The 15,628-nt window shown below is 38.0% G+C and overlaps 1 protein-coding gene across 1 annotated transcript in view; it reads left to right on the top strand.

Annotated features, from left to right (window-relative positions):
* Window positions 1-10,676: 10,676 nt before the first annotated feature.
* Window positions 10,677-15,628, top strand: part of IPO9 (importin 9) — a 1,198,493-nt gene continuing 1,193,541 nt past the window's right edge. Inside the window, exon 1 of the mRNA XM_044076674.1 lies at window positions 10,677-10,971. Coding sequence (XP_043932609.1) covers window positions 10,812-10,971 — 160 coding nt within the window. The 5' untranslated portion in view covers window positions 10,677-10,811. The remainder of the gene's footprint in view (window positions 10,972-15,628) is intronic.

Here is a 15,628-nt window from a genome sequence, read left to right as displayed (position 1 = left end):
TGGAGTCTGAAACGTTTCACCTCCCATCAGTCCCTATACTGGCAGTTGTGTTTTACCCTAGCTAAAAAATGGAATGCCCTTCCCTCGACACTAAGGACATGTACCAACCTTAATAACTTCAAAACCCAACTTCATTCCTACCTCTATCTAAACAGAATTTGCAACTGCACTCTTCAGCCTACAACTCTTAAACTATCTTCTCCCTTTTCTCCAGGCTAACCTCTTCCTATTCACATTCCTATCCTTTCTAAAAATATTTAGCTTAGGTAACAAAACAGTAACATTTGATTTTCATGATGTAAACCTTTTTCCTCCTTAACAAAATTGAAATTGTTAGTGTTTATTCTTTTGTAACTACCTGTTATCTGTAATACATACTGTCTATGACTTTTCATGTTAATTGAAACTGTTTTGGTAATCAAAATATTATTAAACTGTTGTATTTCCTTGATGGAGCTTTTCTCCCCGGGCCTCCACTGAAAACGGGCCTCCAAGCCCAGTGGACCTCCTCGGTAATCAAACTGAAATAAATAAATAAAGAAAGAAATGCTGTATACTGGACTCTCCTCCAAAACCTCAAGAAAGACTGGTAGATTAGTTTACATTCATTTAGTCGATTTGGCTGACATGTTTTTTTTTTGCACTGTTTTTCCCAATCAATCCCATCCCTGGTCAATTTTTTATCACTGGGGTAAAGGATGACTGGAGGGGTATAATTCAGAAAGCCATATGAGGTGATTTGAGTTTTTTTCCCATGGAGGATGCTCCGTCACTTAGTGTACCGCCTATCATTCCAACCTTTCCTTTAATTGCTGGCTTCCTGGACTGAAGACTATTTTCTTACTAGGTATCAGGAATATATGCTGTGTATTAAAAATAAAACAAATATATTTATTAGCTTATAATTTGTCACAAGGCATGTTAAAACAGGAAAAAATGATCAGACTCCTTGTTTAAGCCCAGATCCAGCATCTCATGTAGTTCCTCTATCAGGGTCTCCTTATCTCACTCAGGCACACTATAAAGGTCCTGTTTAATGGGCACTGAAGGCCTGTGTCTACATGGTGCTTGATCAGGTGAGTACACCCTGGTATACATGTAAACATGTCTCTTCTTCTTTTCTCCTTTTCCTTTTTCTGTTTTCCTCCTTATCCCCTTATTTGACTCTTGCCTTATCCTCCTTCACATCCCATGCCTAACAATTGTTTGTACTGTAAGCACTTTATTCTTTGCATGATATTTTATTCATAAAACTTTTTATTATATAATGACAACTCTTCTTAGCTATTTTGTTAATTGAATTCTTGCATCATGTCTGCTTATGATTGTGTTCATTGATGTTGCATACCATACTGACTTATACCTATCTGAATGCTTGCTTTTACTTTATCATTGCTGCAGTGATACTGATTAAAGTTTATTGTTTTTTTGGTTGCATTTCTGCCATGCTGAGCCTGAAAGTGGTCTAGGAGGATCAATGCTCTAACTTGGTAAGTTAAGTATTGTACATGATCCAACATCTTTGGGATGTGCTACAGTTAACAACCGAAGCTTAGCTAGGGTAGAACAAAGGAGGCAGCTGCCCCAAAGTGTAAAGTGTTAGGAGGGCATGATCAGCCAATCCCGATCATTCTTCAGTGCATACAGGCATTTAAATGTCAGTACAGGCAGTCCCCGAGTTACAGACATCCGACTTGCGGACGACCCATAGATAAGAATGGGCTGCCGCAATGTTTGAAATAATGTGAAAATAAATAAAAATCTTTAAAGTTGCCCAAATCTAAACCTTAAAATGAAGAATTCTGTTGTACTTTCGTTTTCCCAGTTTGTGAAGCTGCTTGGACATCTTGTGAGAGCAGTTACTTCCACCTTCACAAAGAACAAGAGATCCAGTTGGTTAAAGGATCGCTTTGTTGGCAATCTGATTGGTCAAGACTGATGGCTTGTACAGTATACAGTATTGAAGCAGTTACTGTACTGTACAGTCTTTCAGCTTTTCCCGGTTAGGGGTTGCCACAGCGGAACTCCGGTCCGCTAATAATTGGCAGTAGATTTTTACGTGCTGGCTTACCGAGCCTAATGCACAACCTTCAACGAAGGAATGCCCATTCACGCATGTCGACACACAGAAGACGCTCTAACTGAGAATCAAACGGGCAGCGTCTAACTGTGAGTTACTGTACTGTACAGTAGAATGGGCAAATGCCATTGTGGTTCACTAGGGTCTAGGTGACAGTAGGGTGCCTGGCAGAGGTCTGAAATTTCAGAAAAGAGTGGAAAACATTTGTGGGTGATGCCTGTAGTACAGAAATGTGAAGTGAAGCTTAAAAACAGGTAAGTTTAACATTTTGTGTATGGAACATTCTACTGTACTGTACTTATTGTTATTATAGTAGAACGTTCCATGTATGTGTTTCGACTTATATACAAACTTGACTTAAGGACAGACTAAAAACATATCTTGTCTTTAACCTGGGGACTGCCTGTATTGCATTTGCAGTCAAAAATGTGTACATATGCTCTGTGTGTGGTATAAACTGTAGCCACTGCTTGCCACAAATCCAATTCAATCATTTTCTAGCTTTAAATTCCTGTTTGTCTCCTATTTTGTATGTGACTCTGAAACTGGGATACCCCTGCAGTGCATTTGTGACAGAAAACTAATTTTGTTACTGTTTTTCCACTTCCAGCCAAGTGAATCATTTTTCTGTCCACCTCTGCTTCCTACCAATAAGCACACACATCTCATGTTTTACTTCTGTTGGAAAACTTTCCTCCTTCCTCTCTATGACTGCAGGAAGCATTTCTCAGCTACAGTGTTGAACTGTTAACATTCTATCACAAGACTTAGTGATCTGAAGTTATCTCACATCACAATATCTTTTTTGATGGTTTCTAATGTTTGTTTTCAGGTTCTCTGAGAATGAGTATTCCAAAGTTATTGTAATTGTATTCATTAGCAACCCATTATAAACCCCATATTGGTAAGAGAGAAAAAAACAGAACCTGTCTATAAGTCTTCAAATTAAGCCTTGTCTTATTACCCTCTGAGACAGTAACTGTAATGGTACAGAGATTCAGACAGTTAATCTGACCAGTTTTGTGTTGAAAAAACTGTTGAACACTCAGACACAGGAAATTACTACTGTGGGAGCAAAACAGTTGACACTGACAGGCATACAAGAGGTGTGAAGCTGCAGCTACTATTAATGCTGGACTAGCCATTAGTGCAATACATGACGGAAAATGTTGTATACTCCATTAAGAATCTTACAACTATGCATAGCTGGTTTTAGGCACCAGAGAACCCTGTGATCACTGGGGGCCCAAACACAGCTTTAGGTACCCACAATACCCACTGCTGCATGGGGCCTCCTCATCAACTTTGACTGTACGTGCGCCCTGCAAATTAATTCTGCAGCTGTTTGGGGATAAATCCAGAAAGAGAAAAATCAATAATTTACTCAGTTTATCCTAAACAGGTTTGTGATATGACCCTGTTAGAATAAAGCTGGCAATCAGTGAATGAACACGAGCCAGGTAAGGGCTAGATATCGGCAGCCCAGGTGACCAATTTCAGTGTTTACCTGGAATTTTAAGACAACAAGTGCTCCTGATCTTCAGGGATTGTTTTTTATTACATGGCGTTAGTTTTAGAAATACTAACTGGATGCCAGATACCATAACTCAACTTCTTTGCTCAAGAGTTCTGGGCAGAGCCAAAATTAAAAGGCTCAGAATCAGGAACACGTTTTAAATATTACTCCAATTCACTTAAACATGTAATAGAATAGCATGTTTTGCATCAACATGCATTTTGGACAATAAGCAGTATGAAACTCTAATGTCTTTCATTATTGACTGTAATTCTAAATGATTTACCATTGAATCAGCATCTTTACGAGGGACAAGGCCAAACTATGAGGCAAAATCAAGGATATTCTGTTAAATCAGGAACAATAACAGGTATACATTACTCCTGATGACTGCTAAACTACAGTCACTGTGTGACATTAGTACTGCCACACCAGACCAATGTATTGCTATTTGCTGAAATCAGTGTAAAATTAGTGCTGCTAAGGCTTACAAGTTTGTGTGATTGGGGGTGGGAGTGGGTTGGGTGCTGCAGTGTAAGAGTAATAAGCTGGCTATAAATTCTTTCACTTTCTATGACAAACATCATCAAGCCTGCCATTATGTGTGTGTGTGTGTGTGTGTGTGTGTGTGTGTGTGTGTGTGTGTGTGTGTGTGTGTGTGTGTGTGGTGCGGTGCATTTAAAAATAACAAGTTGGCCATAATTTCTTTCTCTTACCGTCTTAAACATAGAACTTACATGTGATAGGTGGCTATCACTGGTAGTTTGGCAGGAAGAGGATGTGTATGAAAGCAACTGCTCACTGCCTCAGTGGGACAGTGAGTGGCATTGTCATTTCACAGTGTTTTGTACTTGAGTTCTTGGCTGTGGGATTTTCTGTGAGGAGTCAGCCTGCCCTTCCTCTGTGTGTGTGTGTGTGTGTGTGTGTGTGTGTGTGTGTGTGTGTGTGTGTGTATGTGTGTGTCTGTCTATGTGCTTTGGTTTCCACCAGCAACTGAAAGACATGCAGTAAGTGAACTGGCATTCCTCTAGTTTCCCTGAAAGTGAACATGCAATATGTGTGTGTGTGTGTGTGTGTGTGTGTGTGTGTGTGTTTGTTTGTAAAAATCAATGATTTATATATTGTGCACATGCAAATATACAATAAAATTGGGTACATCTGTCTCTCTTCTGGGTATCAGTAAAAATGCAGATAAGTAAATTATCTTTCAAAAATAAGGCATAAAAATATATCACAGAACATTCAGACCCTTAAAGCTTCTGAGGTCTGGTGGATCCCCCACCTCCATCCCAGACTGTATTAATAGATTTTGACATGAGCTTAGTTGTGGCGTTTGCTCTCTACTGCATCCATTCTAAAACTAGTCCTGCTCGTAGATGTGTACAAAAGGTTGCTGTCGCTTGTGACAATCTGGGAACGGCATGATCATTACTTTACTTTTCCTCACAATGAAACCTCAGAGATGTACACAGGAGGCCATTATAGCTTGTGTTGGAACTGGGGATAATGTAGTTATTTATGTTACTTTCCTCACAGACTTCAGAAGTGTGCAAAGAAGGGCACTATAGCTTGTGTAGGAGCAATATACTGTCCAGGAGTAACAAGTTGGAATATATTACTGAGATCAAAATTTTGTTGCTTTCCCCACAATTACATATCAGGCTTTTGGTAGGTAGGAGTGAGGAGGCTGGAAGTATGCAATGTATATGTATGACAGTAGTCACTTAAAATATATGACTATGGCCATTTGAGCTTCTACTTTCATCTCAATCTAACACCAGAAGGATGCACAGACAGTGACTGTCTTCTCTTTTTGGGGGTGGGTAGAAAGGCAGGCAGTATTTCTAGGCAGGAAGATAGGATTTATGCATCCTCTAAAAACATTTGTCTTGTTAGTTTATTGTGAGCTACTATGTTGTCAGCTTTGAGCATTAAGCTTTGGGGGCAGCTTGCATCTTCCTTGAAAGAAAAAAAAAAGACAAATTATTCTCTTACTCATGATTTTTATTTAGACCACAACTGGATTAAAATGTTGGGAAAATGTTCTAAAATGCGCCTCAAAATTTCTACAACTCTATCCATAGCTCTCAACAAATCAGGGACACTTTTAAAATAATATCAGTACTATTAATGTCAGACACTGACATAATAAGATAATGTGAATTAATAAACATTTTCTGAATTAAAAGAAGTCTTCAACTCTAATAATTGCTATTATTTATTAAGTGTAATTCACCACATTTTCTCCAAAAGTCACCAGCAGGGTCAGCCTTAAGCCAATTGGACTTATTTGTCCCAAAAGGGCTCTGTTCCCTCAGACGGCCTAGCACTAGGCTAAGACATGGTCATTATGTCTTACCTGACCCAGAGAATTGCCTGAGAAAAGCACTACAGCAAAGTACAAGGCATTTACTTATTGTTAGTCTTACTCCTGTAGTAGTCGCAGGGCCAATGTTAACATTTTGGGGGCTCACAGACACTTCTAGTCTATATTTCATCTTCGCACTGCGCCTCTTCCTAAGCAAAATTTAAGTTAATGCTGCAGAGTTTTAGTGGTAGTACACTCAGACTGAACTGTAGCTACAATGCTCTTACAATCTGACAGGCCTGTGTGCCACATTACTTTGGCCCATTTTATACAGGGACACTGACAGTGAATGGCATTTCGATGCACTGATACTATGTACAGCACTGTCCCTTTAGTAAAATTGTTCCTTAGGCAAATTCCTCCACAGCGCCCCACACTGCCTACTGTTTCATCTCCATGCACACATCCTCCAATGCCCCCCCATTTTGGGCTCCCAACACCATACACATTACTTTTTCCCATATTTTGCCATACTTCCCAGCTTTTTCAAGAAGCTATGGCTTTCTATATGCTCTGAACTGCATTTTAAAGGTTTTTTTTTTACAACCTTTTCATTCAATGATGGCTTGAACAAAAATTATGATTGAGGAATGAAATTCAATGCTGCTGTTCAACTTTACTTTTTTCATGCATTTTTTTCAACACATCTTCCTTGGCTAAGATGGCACAGTAATAACATTGTAGGAAATAACTCATTTAAGCTGAGGTCTTGGGGCCACCACAATCCCAGAAGCTATTACATACCTCTCAGCTGTCCAAATTGTTATTTATTATTTATTTATTAATATTTATTTACATTTGTTTACCGGGTAAATGCAAGGTGACCAACTATCCCATTTTTTCCAGGACAGTTCCAGTTTGGAAGTCTCAGTCCTGGAATCCCAAACGTTGTCTTTGGGATGCAGAAATGTCCTGGTTTAATCTGAATGGTCCTGACTTGAGAGTTTGTGGCTCACAGACAACTCTGAAGACCTGACATGTAAAACAACCTTATCTGTCCTTTCGCTGTTCTTTTTCATTACTTTAGTGAGGCATGCTGTTATTGGTACCAACTTAAACAAATGTTAAGACCTAGACATCCAATCAAGTGCATTTCCTTTCCTGCAAAGTAGGCGTATTGCTAACCTACTGTCATTATGTTACCCAATCAGAAAAATCCATCCTGAGCAGTGAACCAGCAGAATTAGAGTGGGAGAATTGTCGTTAAGCAGGTTACAGGTCCAAATGACTAACCACTATATTACTGGCCTGCAAGGGTGCAGGGAGCTGGAGGGAGCTGATGTGAGAGAGAGCTCTAGGAATAAAAACAGTGAATATACTGAGTACTTCATAATAGGATCACTAAATGTTGTACCAAAATAATGAAACAAAAGTAAAATAAAGCTATGAAAAAAAATAATAATAATAGGATCATGCAGAATAAAGCCAGGAAAGAAAAGGTACACATGGGGCTTTTGGTACTTGTGGAAGAACTTGAGGAAAAACAGGGCTGAGTAAAAAAACTGCAATGCTTGAATGTTCCAGTATGGAGAGAAGGGAAGAGTGCAGGCTGTGTGGCCTACCAGAGATGTTTTACTGGTCCAGACACATCTTGCAGCTTCTCTCATGGTTAACATTTAAAACATGCAATTCTCAGCAAAATATCTTATTGAAAAAAAAAGTCATATTCTGTGACATCCATAAAGTGTAACATAGTCACACAGAACGCTATCTAGCATCATTTTGTATACCACCTTACATTCTGCATGCTTTAATGTGTGTTTATAGTTTTATAGTGTCCAGTCTGGATTAAACTGAAAAGAGCATAATTTGCTTATTTTGTGGGCTCTGCTGGTTAATTGCATTGCCAGATCAATGTTTTGAGAAAGTGTTTTCATACATTTAACAGCACATCAGAAATAATCACATAGTTCTTGTTTCCTGTTGGGGGACTCTACCCTGTTAATCTGATAGTTAAGAAAAGATTAGTTTTCCAGAATCATTTTATGTTGGAAAATGTCTGGTTATTATGAGCTGTAATTTATCTCCAATGACACTGTTATAATGAAAGTGCAGTATTAGTATAATGTGCATACATGTAATATTTTGCTGTATACTAACGTGTTAACTGTTTAGCACTTCAGAGTGCTGTGTAACTCATACAGAGAGTATCTGTCTGCTGTCCATGATGATCTTTCAGTCATTTGCTTTGTGTTCATTGATTAAGGTGATCACTTTATCCCTAGTATTGCTGTAGTTTGACATTATATTTAAAGTAATGTGCTTGCCATCAAGCAGTGTGATAAAGGAATGACAGCTTGTAAGTGTTGATGTGCTTGCAGGTGTATAAATTAGTATTCTGGGGGAATAATAACCATTAAGAGAAAGGCTCTTATTTCTTCATAATATCCACTCAGGAGGTTGTTTATTGTTCTTACATAATGATAACTGTGTTATTTTTATTGGTCTGTTAAACTGTGGTTTATTTTTAGGCCCTTAGCTGTTTACTTATGTTTTTATTAGAAGAGTAGTCCCTTTTCATGTTTTGTGTGCACTTTGGCAGTGTTCTTCCTTTTAGAAATTGCAGTATCTTCAATTTTTTTTACTCATAACAGCTAATTTGAGAGAGAGGGAGAGAATAGAAAACTGAGATTAACAGATTGTTGTTGCTAACAAATTAGAGAAGGTACTGATTCACAATGCTTCCTCTAAATGTCACACCCACCTCCTTATGAAACAAACACAGCACCATTGTTTCTTCAGGTTATTCTGGAATTGTGGTGGTTTTTAACAGCAACAGCCATCACCAGTCTACAAAGCCAAACACATGCACATACCCCATACTTTGGCATTGCATAGTGCAGTGATATTTATATTTTGTTGACTTTAAAATCATTTCCATTCTTTAAATGGTTGTGTTATATGCTATTCTGCAATTAGAACAGGGACATGATGCTATACATTTTATTGTAAAAACATATGCTTTAGCAACCAACTCAAGTTTTCAGAGACTGTTTCAATATTACCAGCTTATCATTGTTTTAATGTAAGGGGAAATTTATTCTTCAAGGGCAACAAACACTATTTGTAGATGAAATAATGAGATATAAAGTTGTTTGCTAGCAGCAATCTCTTCATTAGTTACACATCTGTTTAATGTGGAATTGTTTAGATGCCTTTTACTTCTGGAGAGATTGTGCATATTTACTGATTGTTACAAGTTTGAGTACACTTTTATGATGGAAATGTTCTGAATTGGGTAGTTTTGCTATTATTGGTTCATACATTTTGTTTCACTGCTTACTGGAAAAATGTTCAAAACAATAAATTTAAAAACACACTCATGGGAAATACCAGAATCGCTGCTCAGCACGCAACCTCTTTGACAGACTTGCATTTGGGCATGAATGGCAAAACATAATTCTGCTGGAGCTTGTATTGTATGTTATTGTGTCAGTAAAATCCTTTTTTTGTAAGGAGTCACTTAATGAAAGTCTTTTAAGAAGTTCACTTTTTGCTAAATAGAGTGGTTTTACTTCCATTTTTTTTTTTAATAAGACCCAGTGTAGAACAGGAAGGTAAGAAGAGTTCCTGGTTGACACATGAGAGGTTCAGCTAGGGATTCATATAGTAACAATCAGACTTAAGCTTAATAGCTTATTAGACTAGGAGGTATTAAACAAAAATATAAAAAAAAAACAAACTTTGGATTCTTTGGAACTTAACAAAAATTGCTGTTCTATTAATTTAGAGATAATTAGTGATATTTGACATGAGAAATACAAGTTACATAACTACCGTGTGAATTTAGTGTTGCAAGGCATGTCCTGTATGTAGGATGCAGGGATTAGTGTAGGGCTGTAGGCCTATAAATAGGCTGTAGCTCAAGTGACCCGGTTTAGGTGCGGCAAAATAATGGTCACCTTGGGTAAATGTCCGACTGGGCAAAAGAGCCCATTTTCAGTGGAGACCCAGGGAGAAAAGCTCCAGTACATACAATATAGTTATACAGCATAAGGTCGGCTGGCACTATGCCAGGGTAATCCTATGGCTAGGCTTGTAAAGGCCCCAGGGCCATTAGCTTAGTACACACCTATGAACCTATGAACCTATGAAAAGATTATATCATAATTTGTACAAAACATTTTACTATAGATTCTAAGGAAAAAAGGTCTCATATACATAAAAAAATAGGTTCAAGGAATAAATTCATCATAGTACAACTGCACACTTTTTTTAGGATCAAATGATTAAGGAGCCTTTTTGCCTCTTATTTTTGGTCTCTTTCAACAAAGCATTGTGATTTTTTTCTGGTAAATCGCTGAGGATTGATTGAAGTTACTAAATAATTACATATATTTGAGTTTCAGACTTCATATTCTTCAGAAAATGTACAATAATGCAAAATCTGTCATTCTAACACTTTTCTAAGTTTATAGGGGCAATATTTAAAAGCTGTTCCTATTTTTAGGCTTTTGTCTACCAATTATTATTGGCTTTGTCTAGTTTCTTGGGCTAAGAGGTTGAGAGACATTGCTTGCTATGAGATATATGTTTAAGTGATAACAATCAGTGGCTTTAGTAGTAGTACACCCCCACCCCTTGCAACAGCGAACTTTTCGACCCTTGTAATAGACCCTCCTAGGCTTCAAGAGGCGCTGCTGAATTTTGGTGCCATCATCATACTTTACCACATTAGTGGGTCTGCGCTTGCGTGCGCGTTTCCGCTTTTTTTTCTCCTCCCAGTAAACCAAGTCCTCCCCCAGTTGTCTTGGCGCGTTATAGGCTGTAAGTGCTAAATCTTGGGCGGCGGGAAGTGCACAGGAGTACACTTAACAGTAGCACTGGTATTATCCTTCAGAGGAAGAATGTCTGGCATTAATTCTTCTTGTCCCGGTTCGGTTCTGGGTCCAGTGCAGCAGGGTCTTAAAGAAGCACTTGTAGAGACATTGACAGGTATTCTTTCACCGGCACAGGAGGTGCGGTCGGCAGCGGAGGAGCAAGTTAAAGTGCTGGAAGTAACGGAGGGTAAGTGCGCAAATGGGAGAAGTGTTAGGAATGGGATGGCGGTTACAGGGTGTTAAGCTTTGAGTGTTACATTTTAGTTTTTATTTGATTGGGATCACTTGGTAGTGGGACTGTAGGTCTAGGTTGTTTGTAAGGGGTGTTAAGGGATCCGTCCAAGCGCCAAACCGGACCCTTGTTGAATAGCAGGCCTTTTTTTCATTCCCGTTAATATTTTATGTTTTGTGAAGCTAAACACGCTTGTCTGCTTGTGCATATCAAATAAGTGGTTGTCAGAATGGTGAGCATTTAAAACAATTTAAATTATAGATGCAGTGTGGGGGGCACGCCCTAGGGAGGCTGCGTGGTGTCAAAAGTTCTACAGACCTGTCATCTGTCGCTTTTTGCAGCTTTGTAAATGTCTGCTTTCTAGTAGTATTTATGAACTGATGTTACGATGCATTTGTCACAGCTGCTGTTGGTAATGATTACTTTTTAAATACATGAATTTCTTTTCTGTGTTTGGTAGCAGTGCAGGCACCAGAAATGCATCTGACACTTAAATGCTGTCATTTTTACTCCGTCAGTGACTTGCATATCTCTCAACTGTAAAGATTTTCGCAGACTGTCCAGATTTTATTTTTTTGACAAGTTACTGGGATGTTCTCTAAGGATTAAAGTCACTAAATAGTGACGTGTTTGAGTTTTTTACTTCAAATCTTTCAGAAAATGCAGGCAAAGACATCCGTGATATTCTCAGCTGATCAGCTTGCTTTTTGATGTTGATAGTACAAAAATGTATGTCTGCATATAAAATCTTCAGCGTAAACTATGAAAGTCATATTCAAAAGCTCATTCTGTTTAAGCCATGTTTACAGATAATGTAAAATCTAATGCATTTATTACAGTCTGATGTTAAGTCGTTCTAAGTATATATTGCTTCTTGAATGTTCACATAGTGCCTTCTGAGCTCTCCCAGCAGCCCTTCTTTGTTATGCCAGGTAATAATGATTCAGTGCTAGTAGCTACATATATCTGGTGCAGTAGATGAATCTGAATCTTCTCTTTACTTCCCTGTGACACACTGGTTAGAAGTTTGTTTACATTCAAACTGTTTTGTTTCATGAAGCCTGCCTGTATGCTTGTCCATTAGTTTTAGTAGTTGTATAGCTATTTCACTTACTCAGGATTGTGCTTTTTGTGCATAACTCATGTTTTTTTGCTGTCACAAATACAAATGGTTATGTATTTTGAGATTCTTATGATTACTGCTGTTTCTTTTGGCACATTTACGATGTTAGGCTTGCTGTTTTAATGCAGTAGAGTAATCTGTCAATATAACCCAGATTGAGGTCTTATGCGTGATTGTGTGTCTAGCAACTCTGGCTTCATCAACTTAGTTCAGTGCTGGCTGGGTGGGGAGCGGTGTATGGCTAGCCTATGGTGGGTTATGCAGTTCTTGGTGGGGGTTGGGGCAGAGACCATAAAAGATAAGTCTCCCGACTAACCAGGACACAAACAATCTTATTTCCAGTTTGATAACTAAGTGGACTGCTTAACAGGTGCTAGTCAGACAACTTGAACGACGGTGCACTTTACAATGCATATGTGTAGAAGGCAAAAGGCATGCAAATAGTTTAAATCTGTACACATTAACAAGCATATCTGCAGAATGAAAATTTGACATTGAAAGAACTGAAGTAGATTAACTATTACACTTGTATGAAGTGGTCTTGGAGCAAATAGTGGGCAGCATATGTTTTGTGTGAAGGACCAGCATTGCACATTGCCCCAATTTATGATGAGAGTGAAGCTTCCCCAAGTAATTTAAAAAAAATCCATTTTGTCTTTGAAAGCTAGAAGATTATCCCATGTTGGATGAGTGGCAGCAGCATGTTAAGGTCACACATGTGCATATATGAATGTGTGTAGTCCAGTGGGACTAACCATTCACAATTTTGTACTGTCCCTGTATGCCAGTCTGAAAGTTGGCAAAATGCTTTAATACCATAGCTTTATTTAGATGCTTTTGCTGGCTACTCTTAATGTAGTTGTGTGCACTTCATTTAATAAGTTGTATTCACTGACTATTTTGATAGTTTTAGTAAGCTTTTCCTCCCTTTGTCTTCCTGTAAAAATGGGCCCAGTTGAACCAGGTTTGTTTAAAGAGAATTATAGATGGTAGCAGTGCAGAAACACTGATTTATAGTCTGACTAGAATTATTGGAACTAAATCAAATTTCATTAATAAGACAAGAAATGATACTTGTGTATTATCGCAACCAGATTTTTCTGTTACCATTTGCTTCCCGGTGTGTGAATGTAACCAGAAATGTATGCAGAATTACAGTGGCAATGTTAACTTTATGAAAAGACATTGTTTAGGCAGTATAAACAGTGTACAGTTTAAAAAATGACTGAAGTTATGCCGTTTCCCGACATCATGTCACTCATGAGACACCCGCGACTGAACAATCCACAAGTATGCGGCCCTAAAACATCTGCAAGTATGCTGTCCGAATCTTCCACAAATATGCTGCTCAAAACATCCACAAGTATGCTGTCCAAACCATCCAGAAAACATTCAAACAGTAACTGCTATCCATCCGAAAACTAAAAAATCATCCGGTACTGTCAGATACTCCATACATGTTTGTCTTGCACCTAACAGCACATGTAATATTACGTTTAGCCTCTGTTGTACAAGTACTTTATCTATTTATTCTTCTCTTTAACTGAAATTCTTATCAAATGTTTGTAAAACAAAGCCAGTAATTTACCCCCAGAATTTGCTGCTCTTGATATCTTATTCTCTGAAAAAAAATGTATTGTCAACTTTGGAATAATCCTTCTTGCAGTACGGCAGCAGTTCAACCAAACATTTCCCAGGTGTTCTCGTTTCATTTCCAGCAGAATGACAGCAGTGTAAGCAGTTTTGAAGTACGCAAACAGGATTCCCATTTCCACGTTAATTTTGCTTATGAATTTGTGAAAAAAATAGGTTGTATCCATAGAAAACATCAAATTCAACCTTAACTTTACTCCCACAATCCGTTTTTGGGCCAACAAGCATATTACCGCAACCGTGAAAATCTGGTTGCGGTAATACGCAAGTACCCAAGAAATTTAAAAAATTTTGGAAGGGGGGCACAAGAATGACTCAAAATATCTAGGAAAATTTCTTTGTACAAACTTAGTGCAGATTTATGATGGGGGTGGTGGGGGGGTGGTGGTGGTGCAGAGCCATCATTTCAAACATCTGAAGTATGCTTTAATAGCTTAAGATAGGTATGACTGTCGAAGTGAAGGATTGGTAAAGCTTGCAGTGTGTTCAAATTGTGAAAATTTCTATATAGGGAAGACCATTAGAAAGTTGAAATACAGGGTTAGAGAGCACATTTTGGCTATAAAGAAAAAGGATACAAGTAATGCTTTAGCCAAACATTCTGTAAACTTTGAAAATTTCAGATTTTCAACTACAAAAAAAAAAGTGAATACAGATAAATTTGTGGGATCCTTCAATAATTTTTTTTGAAAAAATAGAACTTAAATGGCAATTTTTTTATAGCACTGGGTATTAATGACAAGATTTCTGTCAAAAGTTATTTAAACTTAACTTTTGACTAAAACAATATTGGCTAGTGTTCAATTTTTTTATAATATATGTATGGTTACATAACAGAAGATTCCTGTGCAAGTATTAGGGAGTGTTTTTATAGCTTATTATTGAAAAGTGTGACAAAGTGATGTTTTGGATAATTATATGTTAAATGTGTATGTCCTTTTAAGTATTAGTAATGTAGGAAATGTCGGGAGAATAATGGCATAAAAGGAAATAATGTATGTAATTTATTATTCTGAAACAGTTCTGTAATAAACGGGGCAAATGCACTCAACTTATTCTGGCTCCAGTGTGTTTGTTTTAAAAATTGATTTACAGTGTTGAGGTAGTAGTTGGATGTTTATATTGTTGGATTGAAAGAGCTAGAAGTTCATAACTTTGCAGATACTTGTTTAGGTGTTCTATTAGAATAGCATGTTACGGCTGGGATATGCAGATGGATTTTAGTGTAGAATTTTGTGTATTCAGAACATAATCCATGATCTACATCGAGTGCCTCTGAATGCAGGCGAGTAGTTTGCGATAAGTATTTCATTTTGATAGGCAAGTGGACTGGTCGGCAGACCTTTTTCGGTTATGACCTGGGCGCCATGGTTCAAGACCTGAACAGAAAATTATACACAAACTAAAGAATACAGAGTTGTATGTGGTAATGTTTAAGTAATGCACCATTTGCTGCTTCGCTTTTTTGAGTATCTGATACCAAAGAGCTGGGCCTAGCCTAGCAAAGCCTTTCTCCTGTGGTGGTTTTAAAAAGAGGTCTGCATGTGTATAGTGAGGGGGTTTACTTTATATAGTTTTATCATGGGGATGGTGTCCCATTTTTATCAGGTTGTAGATCTGATTTTTAATCTGGCATGCATATTAGGCAAAAAGGGATAAGGTTGTTCTGATGTAGATGAAGGGCAAAGAGAATATGCTGAGGAGGGTGCCATTGTGAATGCTGTACAGGCTAGAAGAATGACATGATAGAACCAGAGAAAGAAGAGCACCTTGTGATAGTACTGGTGGGCCAGGTCTTGAAATCCAAGACACCAGCTAGCCTTGAGTAAGTCACCT

Source organism: Protopterus annectens, chromosome 7.part0 (assembly GCF_019279795.1).
Source record: "Protopterus annectens isolate FY-2018-M chromosome 7.part0, PAN1.0, whole genome shotgun sequence".
NCBI classification, from domain to species: Eukaryota; Metazoa; Chordata; order Ceratodontiformes; family Protopteridae; genus Protopterus; species Protopterus annectens.
Note: the sequence above shows the minus strand (reverse complement) of the source record. Positions and strands in the feature narration are given on the sequence as shown.